At 51.4% G+C, this 14846-nt stretch overlaps 1 protein-coding gene across 1 annotated transcript; it reads right to left on the bottom strand.

Annotated features, from left to right (window-relative positions):
• Positions 1 to 3858: 3858 nt before the first annotated feature.
• Positions 3859 to 14351, bottom strand: LOC310658829 (uncharacterized protein; the record flags this gene model as incomplete). The annotated part of the gene is made up of 6 exons (XM_083401199.1): positions 14204 to 14351; positions 12395 to 12598; positions 11291 to 11556; positions 8274 to 8419; positions 4555 to 6431; positions 3859 to 4453 (listed from the first exon to the last, which is right to left on the bottom strand). The coding sequence occupies exons 1-6, from the start codon at positions 14275 to 14277 to the stop codon at positions 3859 to 3861; spliced, it is 3162 nt and encodes a 1053-aa protein (XP_083257325.1). The 5' UTR covers positions 14278 to 14351.
• Positions 14352 to 14846: the final 495 nt, after the last annotated feature.

Genomic DNA, 14846 nt, shown 5'->3' with positions numbered 1-14846 from the left:
CGGCAGAGTTTGGAGACCTTTTTTTGCAGGGACGTCCAACTTCTAAGAGACGGCGATCTACTCACATGATTAAAATCTGGCAGTGATCTACCCGTGGGGGTGGGGGAGGTTCAGGTCAAAGTTATTGAGCTTTTTTTAAGGGAAGAACGTCCTTTTTGGGGGGGTTTCAGGTCTAATGAATGAAAAAAGGTGCTCAGGGGTCAATCGCTAAGGAGACAGCATCACTTCCGTTCTAGCAATCTACAGGACACGGGGAGGGGCCGGATGAAGGAGCCAGCGATCTACCAAAATCTCCAGGGGATTGACCAGTCGATCCCAATAAACCTGCTGGGCACCCCTGTTTTCTTGCATTCTCCCCAAGGAAGCAAAGGAAGTCAGGTTGGCGTAAGCGAGAAGAGCCCCGTGGCTGGATCAGACCTCAGGAGGCAGGGATGGCCACCAGCCCACACTAGCAGCCAAAACTGGGAACCTTTTGGAAAACATGTATTTTTGAGGTTTGATGGCTCATAACACCACTTTCTTTTGGAGTAATACCGTAAAATTCTATATCAATGGAAAGATCATTTCATGAAGAATGTAATGCTCAATTATCTGTATTCTATCAAAAGTTCTAGCCAAATAACCAGAAAAAGGAAGCACAACTTGCTTGGGTTAATAATGCGGTAGCTTTTCTTCATTTAAATGTAATCAATGAGCACAAGTGTTTAGAGAACCAATCAGGTGTCATCTTGTTTTGGCAATGATCCAATCAGGTCACAGTAGAATGCAGCTATTGATGTTATATACTGGAGCTGAGAGGAGGACATTTGTCAGTGTGAAGTTATGTGAAGTACAGTTATGAAGAAATTAGAAGAAAAATTGGTGGAAACGTAACCAAAGGTGGCATTTCTAAATTTTTGAAGAGGTATAAGGAGACTCAGTCACTACAAAATCAGACTAGTAAAGGCAGGGAAAGATGGACAACAAGCGATGATGGAAGAATTGAGATACTGTGCCTACGTGACAGAAGAAAATCATCTGGGTATATACAAGATGACATGGTGCAATGTAATGTGAAGTTGAGTGCAAGGACTGTTTGACTACAGGAATATGGTCTAAATGCTGGAATTCCAAGGAAAAAGCCATTGTTATCTCTCAAAGGTTGAAAAGATTAAACTGGGATAAAACCTATGTTAACTGGACAGCGGAACACTGGGACCGTGTTATTTGGAGTGATGAGAGCAAAATCTCCTTGCTTGGTAGCGATGGCATGAAATACGCTAGGAGAAGAATTGGAGATTTACATCCTACTTGCATTACATCTCCCATGAAAGACCCAGTTAGTGTTATGATCTGGGGCTGTATGACAGCAAAAGGTGGGGGCAGAATTTGCATCATTAATACAAATGTAAATGCCCAAATATACATAGCCCAAACCTTTAACCCAACTGAAAATCTGTGGAGCTGACTGAAGGAACCTGTTAGAAGCAACCCAGCAATAAAACCCAATTAATAGAGGCAATAATTCAATCTTGGTTTCACATTATTACAGCTGCAGAACTAAAAAACTTTGTTCACTCCATGGGAAGGCGTTGTAAGGCCGTAATTAAAGCTAAAGGTTACCAAACTAAATATTAACTGACATGGTGAGAATTTTTGTATATATTGTTTTTTTCTATGTGCTTCACATTTCTTCTTTATGACTGCTGTTGTAATAAATAATCCATAAAAGTTATTGCACTACATTCTTCATTAAATTACCTTTCCGTTGATATATAATTTTATGGTATTGCTCCGAAAGAAAGTGATGTTCTGAGCCATCAAACCTCGGAAATACACTTTCCCCAAAAGGTTTCCACAATTTTGGCCACTAGCTTAGGTGGCTGTTGAAAGAGGATTAGACTGGTCAAGTCCAGTCAAAGACGACTATGGGGTTTCAGCGCTCATCTTGCTTTCAGGCTGAGGGAGCTGGGCATTTCTCCACAGGCAGCTTTTCAGGTCGTGGCCAGCATGACTAAACTGTTTCTGGCACAACTGAACACCGTGACGGAAACCAGAGCTCTCGGAAATGCCGTTTACCTTCCTGCCACAGTGGTACCTATTTATCTACTTCCACTGGTGTGCTTTCAAACTGCTAGGCTGGCAGGAGCTGGGACTGAGCAATGGGAGCTCACTCCATCACGGAGATTCGAACCACCGACCTGATCAGCAAGCCCAAGGGGCTTTAGACCACAGTGCCACCTGTGTCCCATATTAGACACCCACTCACTCGATCATCACCTTGTGGTGAGTGGGCTTGCGTGTTCCTATGACCCTTGTGAGCGAAGCCATAGGGAATCTCGCACTCCCAGCAGGGTCACCCAAGGCGGTAAGGTCAAAGGAGCTAGACAAAGAATGATCCAAGAAGTCCTCAGCGGCAGAACAGGCGGATGATAACAAGTGGTATGTTACAACGCCTGTGAAGGCGGGTGAAGGCTGCAGCAGATAGGAATCTACCGGTTTGTTGTGGCTACTCCATGCCATTGGAACAGAGCCCTACTGCGAAGACTGTGTTGGTCAGCGTGCACTGATCTACACACATAAAACAAATTCACGCACAGGCGTCTTCCAAAAACCCATCCCAAAGTCCCATGACAAATGGTAACGGGGGCAGGAATGTGAAATCTGGAAGCCCCTAGTCATGAACCGGCACATGGGCGGTGGATACAGATTCAGTCGTTCTGACTCAAGGAATGAGGCAGTTGAGCAGCTCGCAGCTGCATCCATGACTGAGCAGCCCTTTTTAGGATCCACTCTGCTCACCCCAAAAAGGGGGAGGGGCTAGAAAAGGTGCCCTAAACATAGTCTGCCTCCCTTTTTCCCTGACTGGATTACCCCGCCCAGTGGGGTCACCACCTAGCGGTCGTAAAAGACAACCCCAGTGGCTGCCTCTGTTTCTTCCTGTCTGCTTGCACGCAATCGTAGGATTCCCCCGCACCTTACAATTTACAATACAGCGAGGAAGAATACAAGCAGCCAGTTTTTCTGGTGGCCAACAGCACCAGAGTGTGGTGCTGAGCAGAACTGGCCTCAGGAGGGTGGTTGTGTGTGGCAAGACGAGCATCACACGCAGGTAACAAACATAAAAGTTTATTTCCTTCTGGATTCAATACAAAATCTGACACAAGAGTTCCTCTTAGGGCTACTATTTGGCAGTCACTCTGCTAAGACCTACTGACTTTGGTGAGGCACTCGCGTGGCAGGGGCGCTTTGGAGTTCTTCGCCTGCGCGCAAGGATTCCTTTTCTCCGCTCCTGAATCCGGGAGAGAATCTGCACCTTTCTTCTTGAGTTCCAGCTCGGTCAACTTCTCCTCCCTGGCAGCATGCAAGAATTTCTGAAGCAGTCTGAAGAAAGAGGCCACTGTGGTATTGGTATTCTTCTGGGGCTTGGGGGCAGCTGGGGCTTCTGGCTTGGGCTGAGGTGCTGGGGCTTTCGTGGTGGGTTCTGGTGGGGCTTCTGTCGTGGATTTTGGTGGGGCTTCTGTGGGTGTTGATGGAGCTTTGGTTGTGGGTTTTGATGGGACTTCTGTGGTTGTTGATGGAGCTTCGGATGTGGTTGTTGATGGAGCTTCTGTCATGGGTTTTGATGGGGCTTCTGTGGGTGTTGATGGAGCTTCAGTTGTGGGTTTTGATGGGACTTCTGTGGGTTTTGATGGGGCTTCCATCGTGGGTTTTGATGGGACTTCTGTGGGTGTTGCTGGAGCTTTGGTTGTGGGTTTTGATGGGACTTCTATGGGTGTTGATGGAGCTTCGGTTGTGGGTTTTGTTGGGACTTCTGTGGGTGTTGATGGAGCTTCGGTTGTGGGTTTTAATGGGGCTGCTGTGGGTGTTGATGGAGCTTCAGTTGTGGGTTTTGATGGGACTTCTGTGGGTGTTGATGGAGCTTCGGTTGTGGGTTTTGATGGGACTTCTGTGGGTGTTGATGGAGCTACGGTTGTGGGTTTTGATGGGGCTTCTGTGGGTGTTGATGGGGCTTCGGTTGTGGGTTTTGATGGGACTTCTGTGGGTGTTGATGGAGCTTCGGTTGTGGGTTTTGATGGGGCTTCTGTGGGTGTTGATGGGGCTTCGGTTGTGGGTTTTGATGGGACTTCTGTGGGTGTTGATGGAGCTTCGGTTGTGGGTTTTGATGGGGCTTCGGATGTGGTTGTTGATGGAGCTTCGGTTGTGGGTTTTGATGGGGCTTCTGTGGGTGTTGATGGAGCTTCGGTTGTGGGTTTTGATGGGGCTTCTGTGGGTGTTGATGGAGCTTCGGTTGTGGGTTTTGATGGGGCTTCGGATGTGGTTGTTGATGGAGCTTCGGTTGTGGGTTTTGATGGGGCTTCTGTGGGTGTTGATGGAGCTTCGGTTGTGGGTTTTGATGGGACTTCTGTGGGTGTTGATGGAGCTTCGGTTGTAGGTTTTGATGGGACTTCTGTTGTGGGTTTCGATGTCGCTTCTGTTGTGGGTGTTGATGGGGCTTCTGTCACAGGTTCCGATGGCACTTCCGTTGTGGGTTCCAGTGGGGTTTCATGCTCAGATGGCCCTCCAGCCTCATACTCATGCTCGTACTCATATGCATAAGGCTCTCCTGTCCCATGTTCATGCTCATGTTCATGTTCATGCTCATGTTCGTGCTCATGCTCATGTTCATGCTCATGCTCATGTTCATGCTCATGTTGATGTTCATACTCATACACATTTGGTCCTCCAGGCTTGTGCTTATGTTCATGCTCATGCTCAGGTGATACATCTAGCTCCATCTCAGGTTGTGTTTCATTATTGGGTTCAAGTGAGGTGTTGGACACAGTTTGAGGCAGGGGCTTCAGTTCCGGCGTAGTGCCGTTCTCAGGTTGAGGTGGAGTTGGGGGGTTGGGAGGTGGCTGAGATGCAGGTATGCCATCTGGATCTGTTTGAGGAGGGGATGTGGGCTTTGGCTCAGGTATGATTTCTGGGTCTGTTGGAGGTGTGATCTTTGGTTGAGTTGTGGTTTCTGGCTTCCTTTGAGGTGAGGCTGTGATATTTGGTTCAGGTGTGGTTGGTATCTTAGCCTGAGGTGGAACTTTGGGCATTGGCAGAGGAGGGGTCTCTGGCTCAGGTTGAGGTATGTGTTCTGGCTTTGCCTGCGGTGGAAGTGGGGGTCTTAGTTTGGGTGGGGTTGCAGGCCTCAAATGAATTGTGATTGTGGGCTTGGTTTGAGGTGTTGACGTAGGTTTGGGTTGAGATTGGTTTTCAGGCTTGGTTTGGGTTGGGGTTGCAGGCCTCAACAGAATTGTGATTGTGGGCTTGGTTGGAGGTGTTGGCGTGGGTTTGGGATGAGATTGGGTTTCAGGCTTGGTTTGAGTTGCAGGCCTGAAATGAATTGTGATTGTGGCCTTGGTTGGAGTTCTGGGTTTGGGTTTGGGTTGAGATGTGGTTTCAGGCTTGGTTTCTGGTGTGGTTTGAGATGTGGTTTCAGGCTTGGTTTCTGATGTGGGTTTGGAGTGAGTTGTGGTTTGAGGCTTGGTTTCAGTCATGGGTTTGGGTTGAGTTGTGGTTTCAGACTTGGTTTCGGGCTTGGGTTTGGGTTGAGATGTGGTTTCAGGCTTGGTTTCTGGCATGGGTTTGGGTTGAGATGTGGTTTCAGGCTTGGTTTCTGGTGTGGGTTGAGATGTGGTTTCAGGCTTGGTTTCTGGTGTGGGTTTGGGGTGAGTTGTGGTTTCAGGCATGGTTTCGGGCGTGGGTTTGGGGTGAGTTGTGGTTTCAGGCTTGGTTTCTGGTGTGGGTTTGGGTTGAGTTGTGGTTTCAGGCTTGGTTTCGGGTGTGGGTTTGAGTTGAGTTGTGGTTTCGGGCGTGGGTTTTGGTTGAGATGGGGTTTCAGGATTGGTTTCGGGCGTGGTTTCAGGCTTGGTTTCAGATGTGGGTTGGGATGTGGTTTCAGGCTTGGTTTCGGGCGTGGGTTGGGATGTGGTTTCTGGCTTGGTTTCGGGCGTGGGTTGGGATGTGGTTTCTGGCTTGGTTTCGGGCGTGGGTTGGGATGTGGTTTCAAGCTTGGTTTCGGGCGTGGGTTGGGATGTGGTTTCAGGCTTGGCTTCGGGCGTGGGTGTGGGTTGAGATGTGCTTGTGGATGTGGTCCCCTCTTGTGGCTTCGGCTGCGATGAGGCTGTGGGCTTGCTGCTGGTCTCAGACCAATGGAAAGGGTTTGTCGGAGGATGGAAATAGATAGTGACGTGAGGTGTCTTCAGCTTCCGGGGTGCCGAAGGGGCAGGCTCCGGGGTGGGTGGGGGCTGGGGCATGGGTCCTGCCCACCCTTTCACCCAGGCATACAAGGGCTGTGTGGCAGCGTAGACTCCAGGCCGGTGTGCTTTGCCACAGTCTTGGCCCCAGCTGGTGACTCCAATCACCCAAAACGGCTGAGCTGCCTCTTCCTTGCACATGAGGGGGCTCCCACTGTCTCCCTGAAGCGACAAGACACACAGAAGAAGTGGGGGGTGAGCAACCGATTGCATTTGTCTCAAAAGGAGGGAAGAAAGGGGTGACCACTGGGGCGTTGTGGGGTTTCCAGAAGCGCTGGGCAGCTGAAGGGCTGCACGGGGTGAAGAGATGCTAACTGTCTCCCATGGGTGAGTCAGGGGTGTAAAATGGGTGCCTCGCCTTGGTGGTGGTGGGTGGGGAGCGAGTGCCACATTGGCCAATGCTCAGCTCTCCGGAGGCCACATCTCAGCCTGCCTGTGGCCAAAGTGAGTGTGATTTTTGTGAAGTATATTGGGGGCTCCCCAAACCCTTTAGATATCGCAACAGAGGAGTGGTCACTAAATAGAAACATAAGGCACAGATATATTTTCCATGGCTGACTGAGGATTCGAACCCTGGTCTCCTGTGTCCTAGTCCCGCACTCTGACCATTACACCACCACTGGCTCTGATCTTACTACTTGTGCTTTGCCACTTTCACACAAGATAGGGGGTATGATGCAGTGGCTAGGTGTAGGCTGCCCCACCTGGTTGGCTGGGGGGGCGTGTGCTGGGGGGGCATGTGGGGCCCGTGCCGAGGGTGAACGCAGCCCGCCTTCAACAGACTCCTCGCCCTCTGCCTCCATCCACCTGCCCACTGGACCAACCTGCCTGCTGCCACACCATACTGGAGCCCCGGAGAGCCCGGCTGCCCTTCCATCCTGCTTGCCTCTCCCTTCCCATCCAGGTGGAGCCTCTCACCTCTCCGGGGTGGGTGGGTGGCAGTGCCTTCTCCCTCCCTCTCAGTTGGCCCATGGGCAGGGCATGCGCCAGCCAAGGGGAGAAGGAGACGCCATCCCAGCGCCCTCGGACCCAGCCTGGGTGCAGCTTGGCTTGCCTTCCCACAGCTGTGGCCACCCTGTCGTGGGGGCACCCCCTCAGAAATGTGCACATGGGGCCACGCCCCCCGGCCCCCCAACACTTTGCCTCTGGGCTGATGACCCCAAATGATGATGTGAGCCAAAGGAGCTGGGCCTCTATATCCTCAGAATAAGGCTGTTTCCTGCATAGCCACTTCTGTGCTGGCCAAGGAGGTGGGGTTGCGGGCTTCACGCTCCAGCCCCCGCGATAACAAGGGAATCCCCGTCCATCTCATATCCTGGGGCAGCCAATCAGCTGGCTCCAGGGGCGGGGCCTCGGCTAGTTAACCCGCCCACGGTAGCGAAGGGTTACTCTCCTTCGCTACAGCTGACACGGTTTTCCCTCCCATCCCACCCATTTAGGTTAGGCTCTCTGACGTTGCTATGAACTACAGTTGGTCGCCGTCAATGGGCCTGGTAGGAATTTTCCCAAATGGCAGATTGGCACCAGCCGTTTGGTTTTCGCCTACCTCGTAGCAAATCGTCACAACTCTTCGGTATTGGCGGTTAGGCATTGGTGGGGGGTACAGTCCTATTGTTATGCAAATGAAGGGGGGACAGAGCGCCATCACCTTCCCCCAAGCAAGGGGGGTCCGGTAAAGGATTCCGGGGGGCGTGGCCTTGTCCTAAGCCTAAGGAGGTGTGGGCCCACCGGGGGGAGGTCCTAGTTGATGTGCCTCAGCAGGACTCCTCCCACTGGTGATTAACCCTTCCGGCTTTTAGGCGGTTAGTAGATAGAACCAATGCCTAAGGCCAATACCGCTCAATTCCGGTAATCAATAAAGTTGTGGCCTAATTTGACCCATTAACCTGACTTCTTGTGTCCTGTGTCTTTATTTCTTGGGGGGAGGCGGGAACTCGCCATGCAACCTCGAATCTGACACCCAGTTCCACATATCTGAAGCTGCTGAGGATATTGGCGCCTTACCTGGCAGCTGTCGGTGCCTCCTTGTTCGTACCCTGCGCAGAGGCTGTTCTCTCTTACGGTCCCGTTGTACCAGCTGCTGCTGTTGCACGTCTGGGTGGAAAAGCGGTTGACCTTTGCCTCCTGCATCATGTCTGATGCCTCCACCCCTGTTGGCAGTGGAAGAGCAACTCTTTAGTCTGTGGTGTGTGTCCCCCCGCCCAGACCTGTTCCTAGACAGCTTGATGCTGGAACTTCAGCTACAACTGAAGCCCCACAGAGGAAAGGAAGTGCCCCCACCCCAGGATCCTTGAGGAGCAGCATCGCCTGGACTGCCACTTTGGGGGCGTTGAACAGAGGCAATAGGAAATAATAATAATAATAATAATACCGTGGTACCTCTGGATGCGAACGGGATCCGTTACAGAGCCCCATTCGCATCCTGAGCAGAACGCAACCCACGTCTACGCGTGCGTGGGTCGCAATTTGCCACCTCTGTGCATGCGTGTGACATCATTTTGAGCGTCTGCACATGCGCGAGTGGCGAAACCCGGAAGCAACCCCTTCCGTTACTTCCAGGTCGCCGCGGGACGCAACCTGAAAAGATTTAACCCAAAGCTACTGTAACCTGAGGTATGACTGTAGTAGTAGTAATAATAATAGTAAATTTTTATTTATACCCCACCCTCCCCGGCCTGGGCCAGGCTCAGGGCAGCTAATAAAAAATATAAATTACAATAAAACGTTAATAGAGAAAAGAAGAAAAAAAACAGTTAATTAAAATACGGCTTAAAATACAGCTTAAAATGCAGCCTGATTTTAGTAGTAGACCATAAAGGGAAGAAACATCAGATATTCACGCGAGCCAGCTATCCATGCTGGTCCTACATGGGCCAGCAAAAAAGCCAAGGGAAAATTTATATACCAAAACCCATATTAGGGGTCAGAGTGAGTCTAAGCCGAAGGCCAGGCGGAACAGCTCCGTCTTACAGGTCCTGCGGAAAGATGTCAAATCCCGCAGGGCCCTGGTCTCTTGTGACACAGCGTTCCACCAAGTCGGTGCCAGTACTGAAAAGGCCCTGGCCCTAGTTGAGACCAATCTAGCCTCCTTGAGGCCCGGGACCTCCAAAGTGTTGTTAACAGCCTGCTGGAGCAGCCAAATACACCTAAGGACCGAGGAATCTGGACTGCCTCTGAACCTGGAGGTTCCATCAGAACATCAGAATAAACTTCTGGCGTTCGCTTCCTCCAACTGTGGAGGTCGAGCAAGAGCCATCATGAACAAATATGCAATTCGTTGTGTCTGTTTTGGATTTCATTGTGCTATTATCTTCCTTTGTGGGTAGTACAGGTGGCGATTCTGAATAAAGCTTTCTATGGGGTGGGGAGCACAAGGTGTGAGTTTCATGGAACAAAGGGGAAGGTGGTCCATAAATATTTGGGAACAACTGGGCGAAGCCATGAGATTTGGGCAGACCCAGCCAAGCAAGGTTTAATAGAACTTCCACCATCCAGGCAGCTTCCAGATGTTTGGGTCAACTATTCTCATTAGCCACAGAAAACAGGACCCGATGGAAGACATTGTCCAAAACATCTGTGAGGCACCAAGTTGGCAAAAGCTGGTATCACTACTTTAATGTATAGATTTCCATACGGTTTCACAGTTTGTCGTGGAGAGTGCTGATGACTAATATGAACCAGGGATGAGAAACCACAGGCTCAGGACCAAGTGAGACCCTTCTGCCCTCCTGATCTGGCCTTTGGACCTCTCCTCACCCCACACTTTCCAGGCCCTCATCTTCCCCAGGCCACTTAAGAAGATCTTAACACTTCTACCTCAAACTGTGGAGGCAAGAGCATAGCCATTAGGACCAGTAGGTACCGATAGCCCTCTCCTCCACCTTAAATTTGTCAGCTCCTCTTTTAAAGCCACCCAGGTTTGTGGCCATCCCTGCCTCCCCCACTGCCCCCTACTTTGCATCCTCCTCGAGTGTTTTCACATGGCCAGGATGTGGCCTTAATTCCGTACTGTGCCTCTTGCTTGCGTGGTAGGAAGATTGAGAGAGAGTGTGTGTAGAAATTAGCCTTCTGCACACAGGTAGTGTGTATGCACACAGGTAGTGATGTATGGAAGTGAGAGCTGGACCATCAAGAAGGCCGATCGCCGAAGAACAGATGCTTTTGAATTCTGGTGCTGGAGGAGACTCTTGAGAGTCCCATGGACTGCAAGAAGATCAGACCTCTCCATTCTGAAGGAAATTAGCTCTGAGTGCTCACTGGAAGGACAGATCCTGAAGCTGAGGCTCCAAGACTTCATGAGAAGAGAAGACTCCCTAGAAAAGACCCTGATGTTGGGAAAGATGGAGGGCACAAGGAAAAGGGGAGGACAGAGGACGAGATGGTTGGACAGTGTTCTGGAAACTACCAGCATGAGTTTGACCAAACTGCGGGAGGCAGTGGAGGACAGGAGTGCCTGGCGTGCTCTGGTCCATGGGGTCACGAAGAGTCAGACATGGCTAAACGACTAAACAACAACAACACAGGTAAACTTCACATTTGCCAATTGGGCCACTTTCCCCCTGGTTCCATCTACTACTGCCATGTGGCCCCTGGAAAGTTGCCCAGAAGGGTTTATGGCTCCCAAGCTCAAATACAGTGGTACCTCGCAAGACGAATGCCTCGGAAGACGAAAAACTCGCAAGACGAAAGAGTTTTTCGTTTTCTGAGTTGCTTCGCAAGACGGATTTCCCTATGGGCTTGCTTCGCAAGACGAAATGTCTTGCGTCTTTTTTAAAAAACCGCCAATGCATTCCTATGGGAAACCGTCAATACACAGCGGTGCTTCGCAAGACAAAAAAACTTGCAGAACGAAAAAACTCGCAGAACGAATTAATTTCATCTTGCGAGGCACCACTGTAGTTCCTTATCCCTGCTGTAAAAGGGGGCCAGCCAAGGTCCCCAGAGGAACCTCACAGCTGCCTTTCCCCAGCTGCTTTGTCTACTTGGGTGCGGCAGAGAGGCTGCCTCGGCCGGGCTCTCACCTTTTGCTTTGCTGAGTCCCCAGCCACTGATGTAGCAGAAAGACAGCGCGGCCACGCTGATGGTGCTGTCGGGCATGCAGGCCGGCTGGATGTAGTCGCTGCAGATGATGGGCTGGTCCAGCTCCATCAGCGCCACGTCGTTGACCTGCGTGGTCGGCTGGTAGGCTTCGTGCACCACCACTTGCTTGATGTAGCGCACGTGGACCTCCGAGCCGAGGACGGAGAGCTTCGAAGCGCCGATCACTGCGCGCCAGTGCGGAAGGCTCCTGGAGAGCAGAAGAAGCTGTGAAGCCGAGCACAGCTCAGGACTCCAGTACCCCAAGAGCTGCCTCTCCCCTTACGAACTGACCTGGACCCAGGAGGTCCAGAGGGTGGCAACAGGAGGATAGGGCCTTTTCAGTGGTGGCTCCCCTTTTGTGCAATGCACTCCCCAGGGAGGCTCGCCTGGAACCATCATTACATATATTCAGGCAGCAGGCAGAAAGGCATTCCTTTGTAACCTTTTAGGCATGGAGAACTTACTCGTTTGATATTCAGTGGACACAGCTTGGATATTTTGTAATACTAAATTGTATGCAGGTATACTGATTAATCGTAGAATCGTAGAACTGTATTGTAGGGTCATCCTAGTCCAACCTTCATTTCAGAAGTCACAATTTCATATACAGTGGTACCTCAGTTCCCGAAAGCCTCCGTTATTGAATGTTTCGGAATCTGAACACCAAAAACCCAAAAGTAAATGCTTCCGTTTTTGAACATTTTACAGAACCCAAATGTGCGATGTGGCTTCCGCTGAGTGCAAGGAGCACTTACAACCAATGGGAAGCCGTGTCTCGGTTTTCAAATGTTTCGGAAGCCGAACGATCTTCCAGAATGGATTACGTTCAAGAACCGAGGTACCACTGTATTCACGTTTCAATGATCATTTCCATTGTATCCCCTGTGGCTTTGTGTTTTTTGTTCCTTATACTTGGGGACCCGCCCCCCTGTTTTCCCCATTGCCCCCTACATGGCCTGGTTCCCAGTGGTCAGGGCATATGGCCAGTCGGGGGGGGGGGCATCTTCCTTCGCCTCATCCATCCCCAACCACTTGCTCCTGCTTACTTTTTGCTTCCAAAGCAGTGGGCGGCTGTGAGGACCCACCGGGCAGTGATGAGGGCGCCTCCGCAGGTGTGCTTGTGCCCCGTCAACGTTGGCAGCTGCAAGCTGACGATCCAGGGCCAGGCCCCCGGCAGGGCGTCGGCCCCACCCGTAGTCCGCCCTGTGCCGCCACCATGGCCTGGCACCAAGGGGCGCCTTCCGCAGACTCTGGAAAGAGAGGTGGTGGTCAGTGCTTCCTCGCTCCCAGTGGTCCATTCTGCACGTCAAGAGGCAGTGTGGCACAATGGTTAGAGCGTCAGACTGGGGCAAGAGCAGGGTTTGAATCACTGGTTCACTGGTGGTAGTGACCTTGCGGGCCAGACACTCGCTCTCAGCCTAACCTAGAGGGCTGTTGTGGGGGTTAAATGAGGACCGAGGTGGCGAACCATGTGCACCACCTAGAGCTCATTGGATCAAAGATGCATCAATGCAATAAACATCTTGCCTGGTGCCAGCTAATGTTTTCACTGCAGAAAATGGCACGGCTCATGTTCCCGCCTAAATTGCTCCCGACCGTCCTTCGACACTGTTCTTCCTTAATCCACAAACCTTTGGGTCCATGCAGGTCTTGAACTTTGTTAGTGCTTGCCCATCTACATTCATCCTCAAAGTGGGGATGTACTCTACGTGGGGCTGCCCTTGAGACTGACGCAGAAACTCCAGCGGGTGCAGAATGCCACGGCGAGACTCCTTACGGGGTCCTTGCCGCAGGATCACATTCACCCGGTGCTATGCCAGCTGCACTGGCGCCCGGTGGAGTACAGGATCAGGTTTAAGGTGCTGGTTTTAACCTTCAAAGCCCTATACGGCCTAGGACCCTCGTACCTACGGGACTGCCTCTCCTGGTATGTCCCACGGAGGACCTTACGGTCTTGAAACAAAAACATATTGGAGGTCCCAGGCCACAGAGAGGTTAGGCTGGCCTCAACCAGAGCCAGGGCTTTTTCGGCCGTGGCCCCGATCTGGTGGAATGCTCTGTCACAAGAGACTAGGGCCCTGCGGGACTTGACATCTTTCTGCCTGCAAGACAGAGCTGTTCTCTCAGGCCTTTGGCCAAGGCGCGGCCTGACCCCCTCCTTTGGTGATCCTCACAGAGCTCTAGCCCAACGGTTGCCATTGATTTGATTTGAACTGATTTTAGAATGAATTGATTTTAGAATACTGTATTACTTTACTGTTGTTAGCTGCTCTGAGCCCGGCTTCGGCTGGGGAGGGTGGGATATAAATAAATTATGATGATGATGATGATGATGATGATGATCTACACAAGTGTCTTTCCCCTTTGCAGGACATCCTTCTGTTGCCCTGAACACACATATCCACACAACAATAATTCTGCAGCCATGGCCACGTCTACTGAGTTGAGATCAACTCTGTAACATTTGTCCCGTGGGATACTCAGTGTGGAGATCTGAAGAAAAGGGTCCTCCTTTCCATAATGAAACAAAGAGAGCCTGCTGGATCAGGCCATCTAGTCCATCATCCTGTCCTCACAGTGGACAGGATACCCCAAAGGGACACCGGAAAGCAGGACCCAGGCACGAGAGCCCTCTCCACGCCTGCAGTTCCCAGAAACTAGTACTCAGAAGCATTGCTTCCTCCAGCAGAGCCTTCCTAATAGCCATGAATAGACCTCTCTTCCATGAAGTTGAAAGCCACCCAAGTTGGTGGCCATCTCTGCCTCCTGCAGGAGAGAGTTCCATTGTTTAACTAGGCACTAAGTGAAGAAGCGTTAAGCTTCCTGCTGGACTCTTGTCTGTTCCCGTCACTTACTCGCAAGTATCAACTATGGCGTGGCTGGGCCAGACAGTGGCAAGGATCTGGAGTAGCAGGAGCAGCCATCTCATCCTCCTCTTGGCTCCAGATGCTACTCCTATCACCGCATTCTCCCACCGCTCTTGACCTCACAAATGCACTTTGCCGAGCCGCATCCAATCAGCAGGGAGCCAGTATGACATCACATGGAACGGATGTTCTTTTTTGATGCGGAATGCATTGCCAACATTAATAGAAGCGTCTGGGCCAGGTCCCCCGAGCCCAAGGGTGGAATGGTCCTCAAAGCATCACCCGTGGTCTGGGCTCCCAGCCCTGGGAGATGTGTCTCGGAGCAACCCTGGCTGCAGGCACAGCAGGAAGTGTGTTCTGCGCCTGACCTCCTTTGCATAAGACCACCGGGAGAACCTCCTGGATGAGGCCGAAGGAGCCCCGTCTAGTCCATCACTCTGTTCTTGCAGTGGCCAACCAGATGCCATGGTGGGAAAGCGGCAAGCAGGATTGGAACGCAAGAGCACTCTCTGTTCCTGCAGTTTCCAGCAGTTGGTATTCAGAAACACTGGTGCCTCCGGTTGTGATGGCTGGTGGTTTGAATCCCCACAATGGAATGAGCTCCCGTTGCTCTGTCCCAGCTCCTGCCTAC

The sequence above is a fragment of the Podarcis tiliguerta genome, assembly GCF_965153285.1.
Source record: "Podarcis tiliguerta genome assembly, chromosome: 10".
Taxonomy (NCBI): Eukaryota; Metazoa; Chordata; class Lepidosauria; order Squamata; family Lacertidae; genus Podarcis; species Podarcis tiliguerta.
Note: the sequence above shows the minus strand (reverse complement) of the source record. Positions and strands in the feature narration are given on the sequence as shown.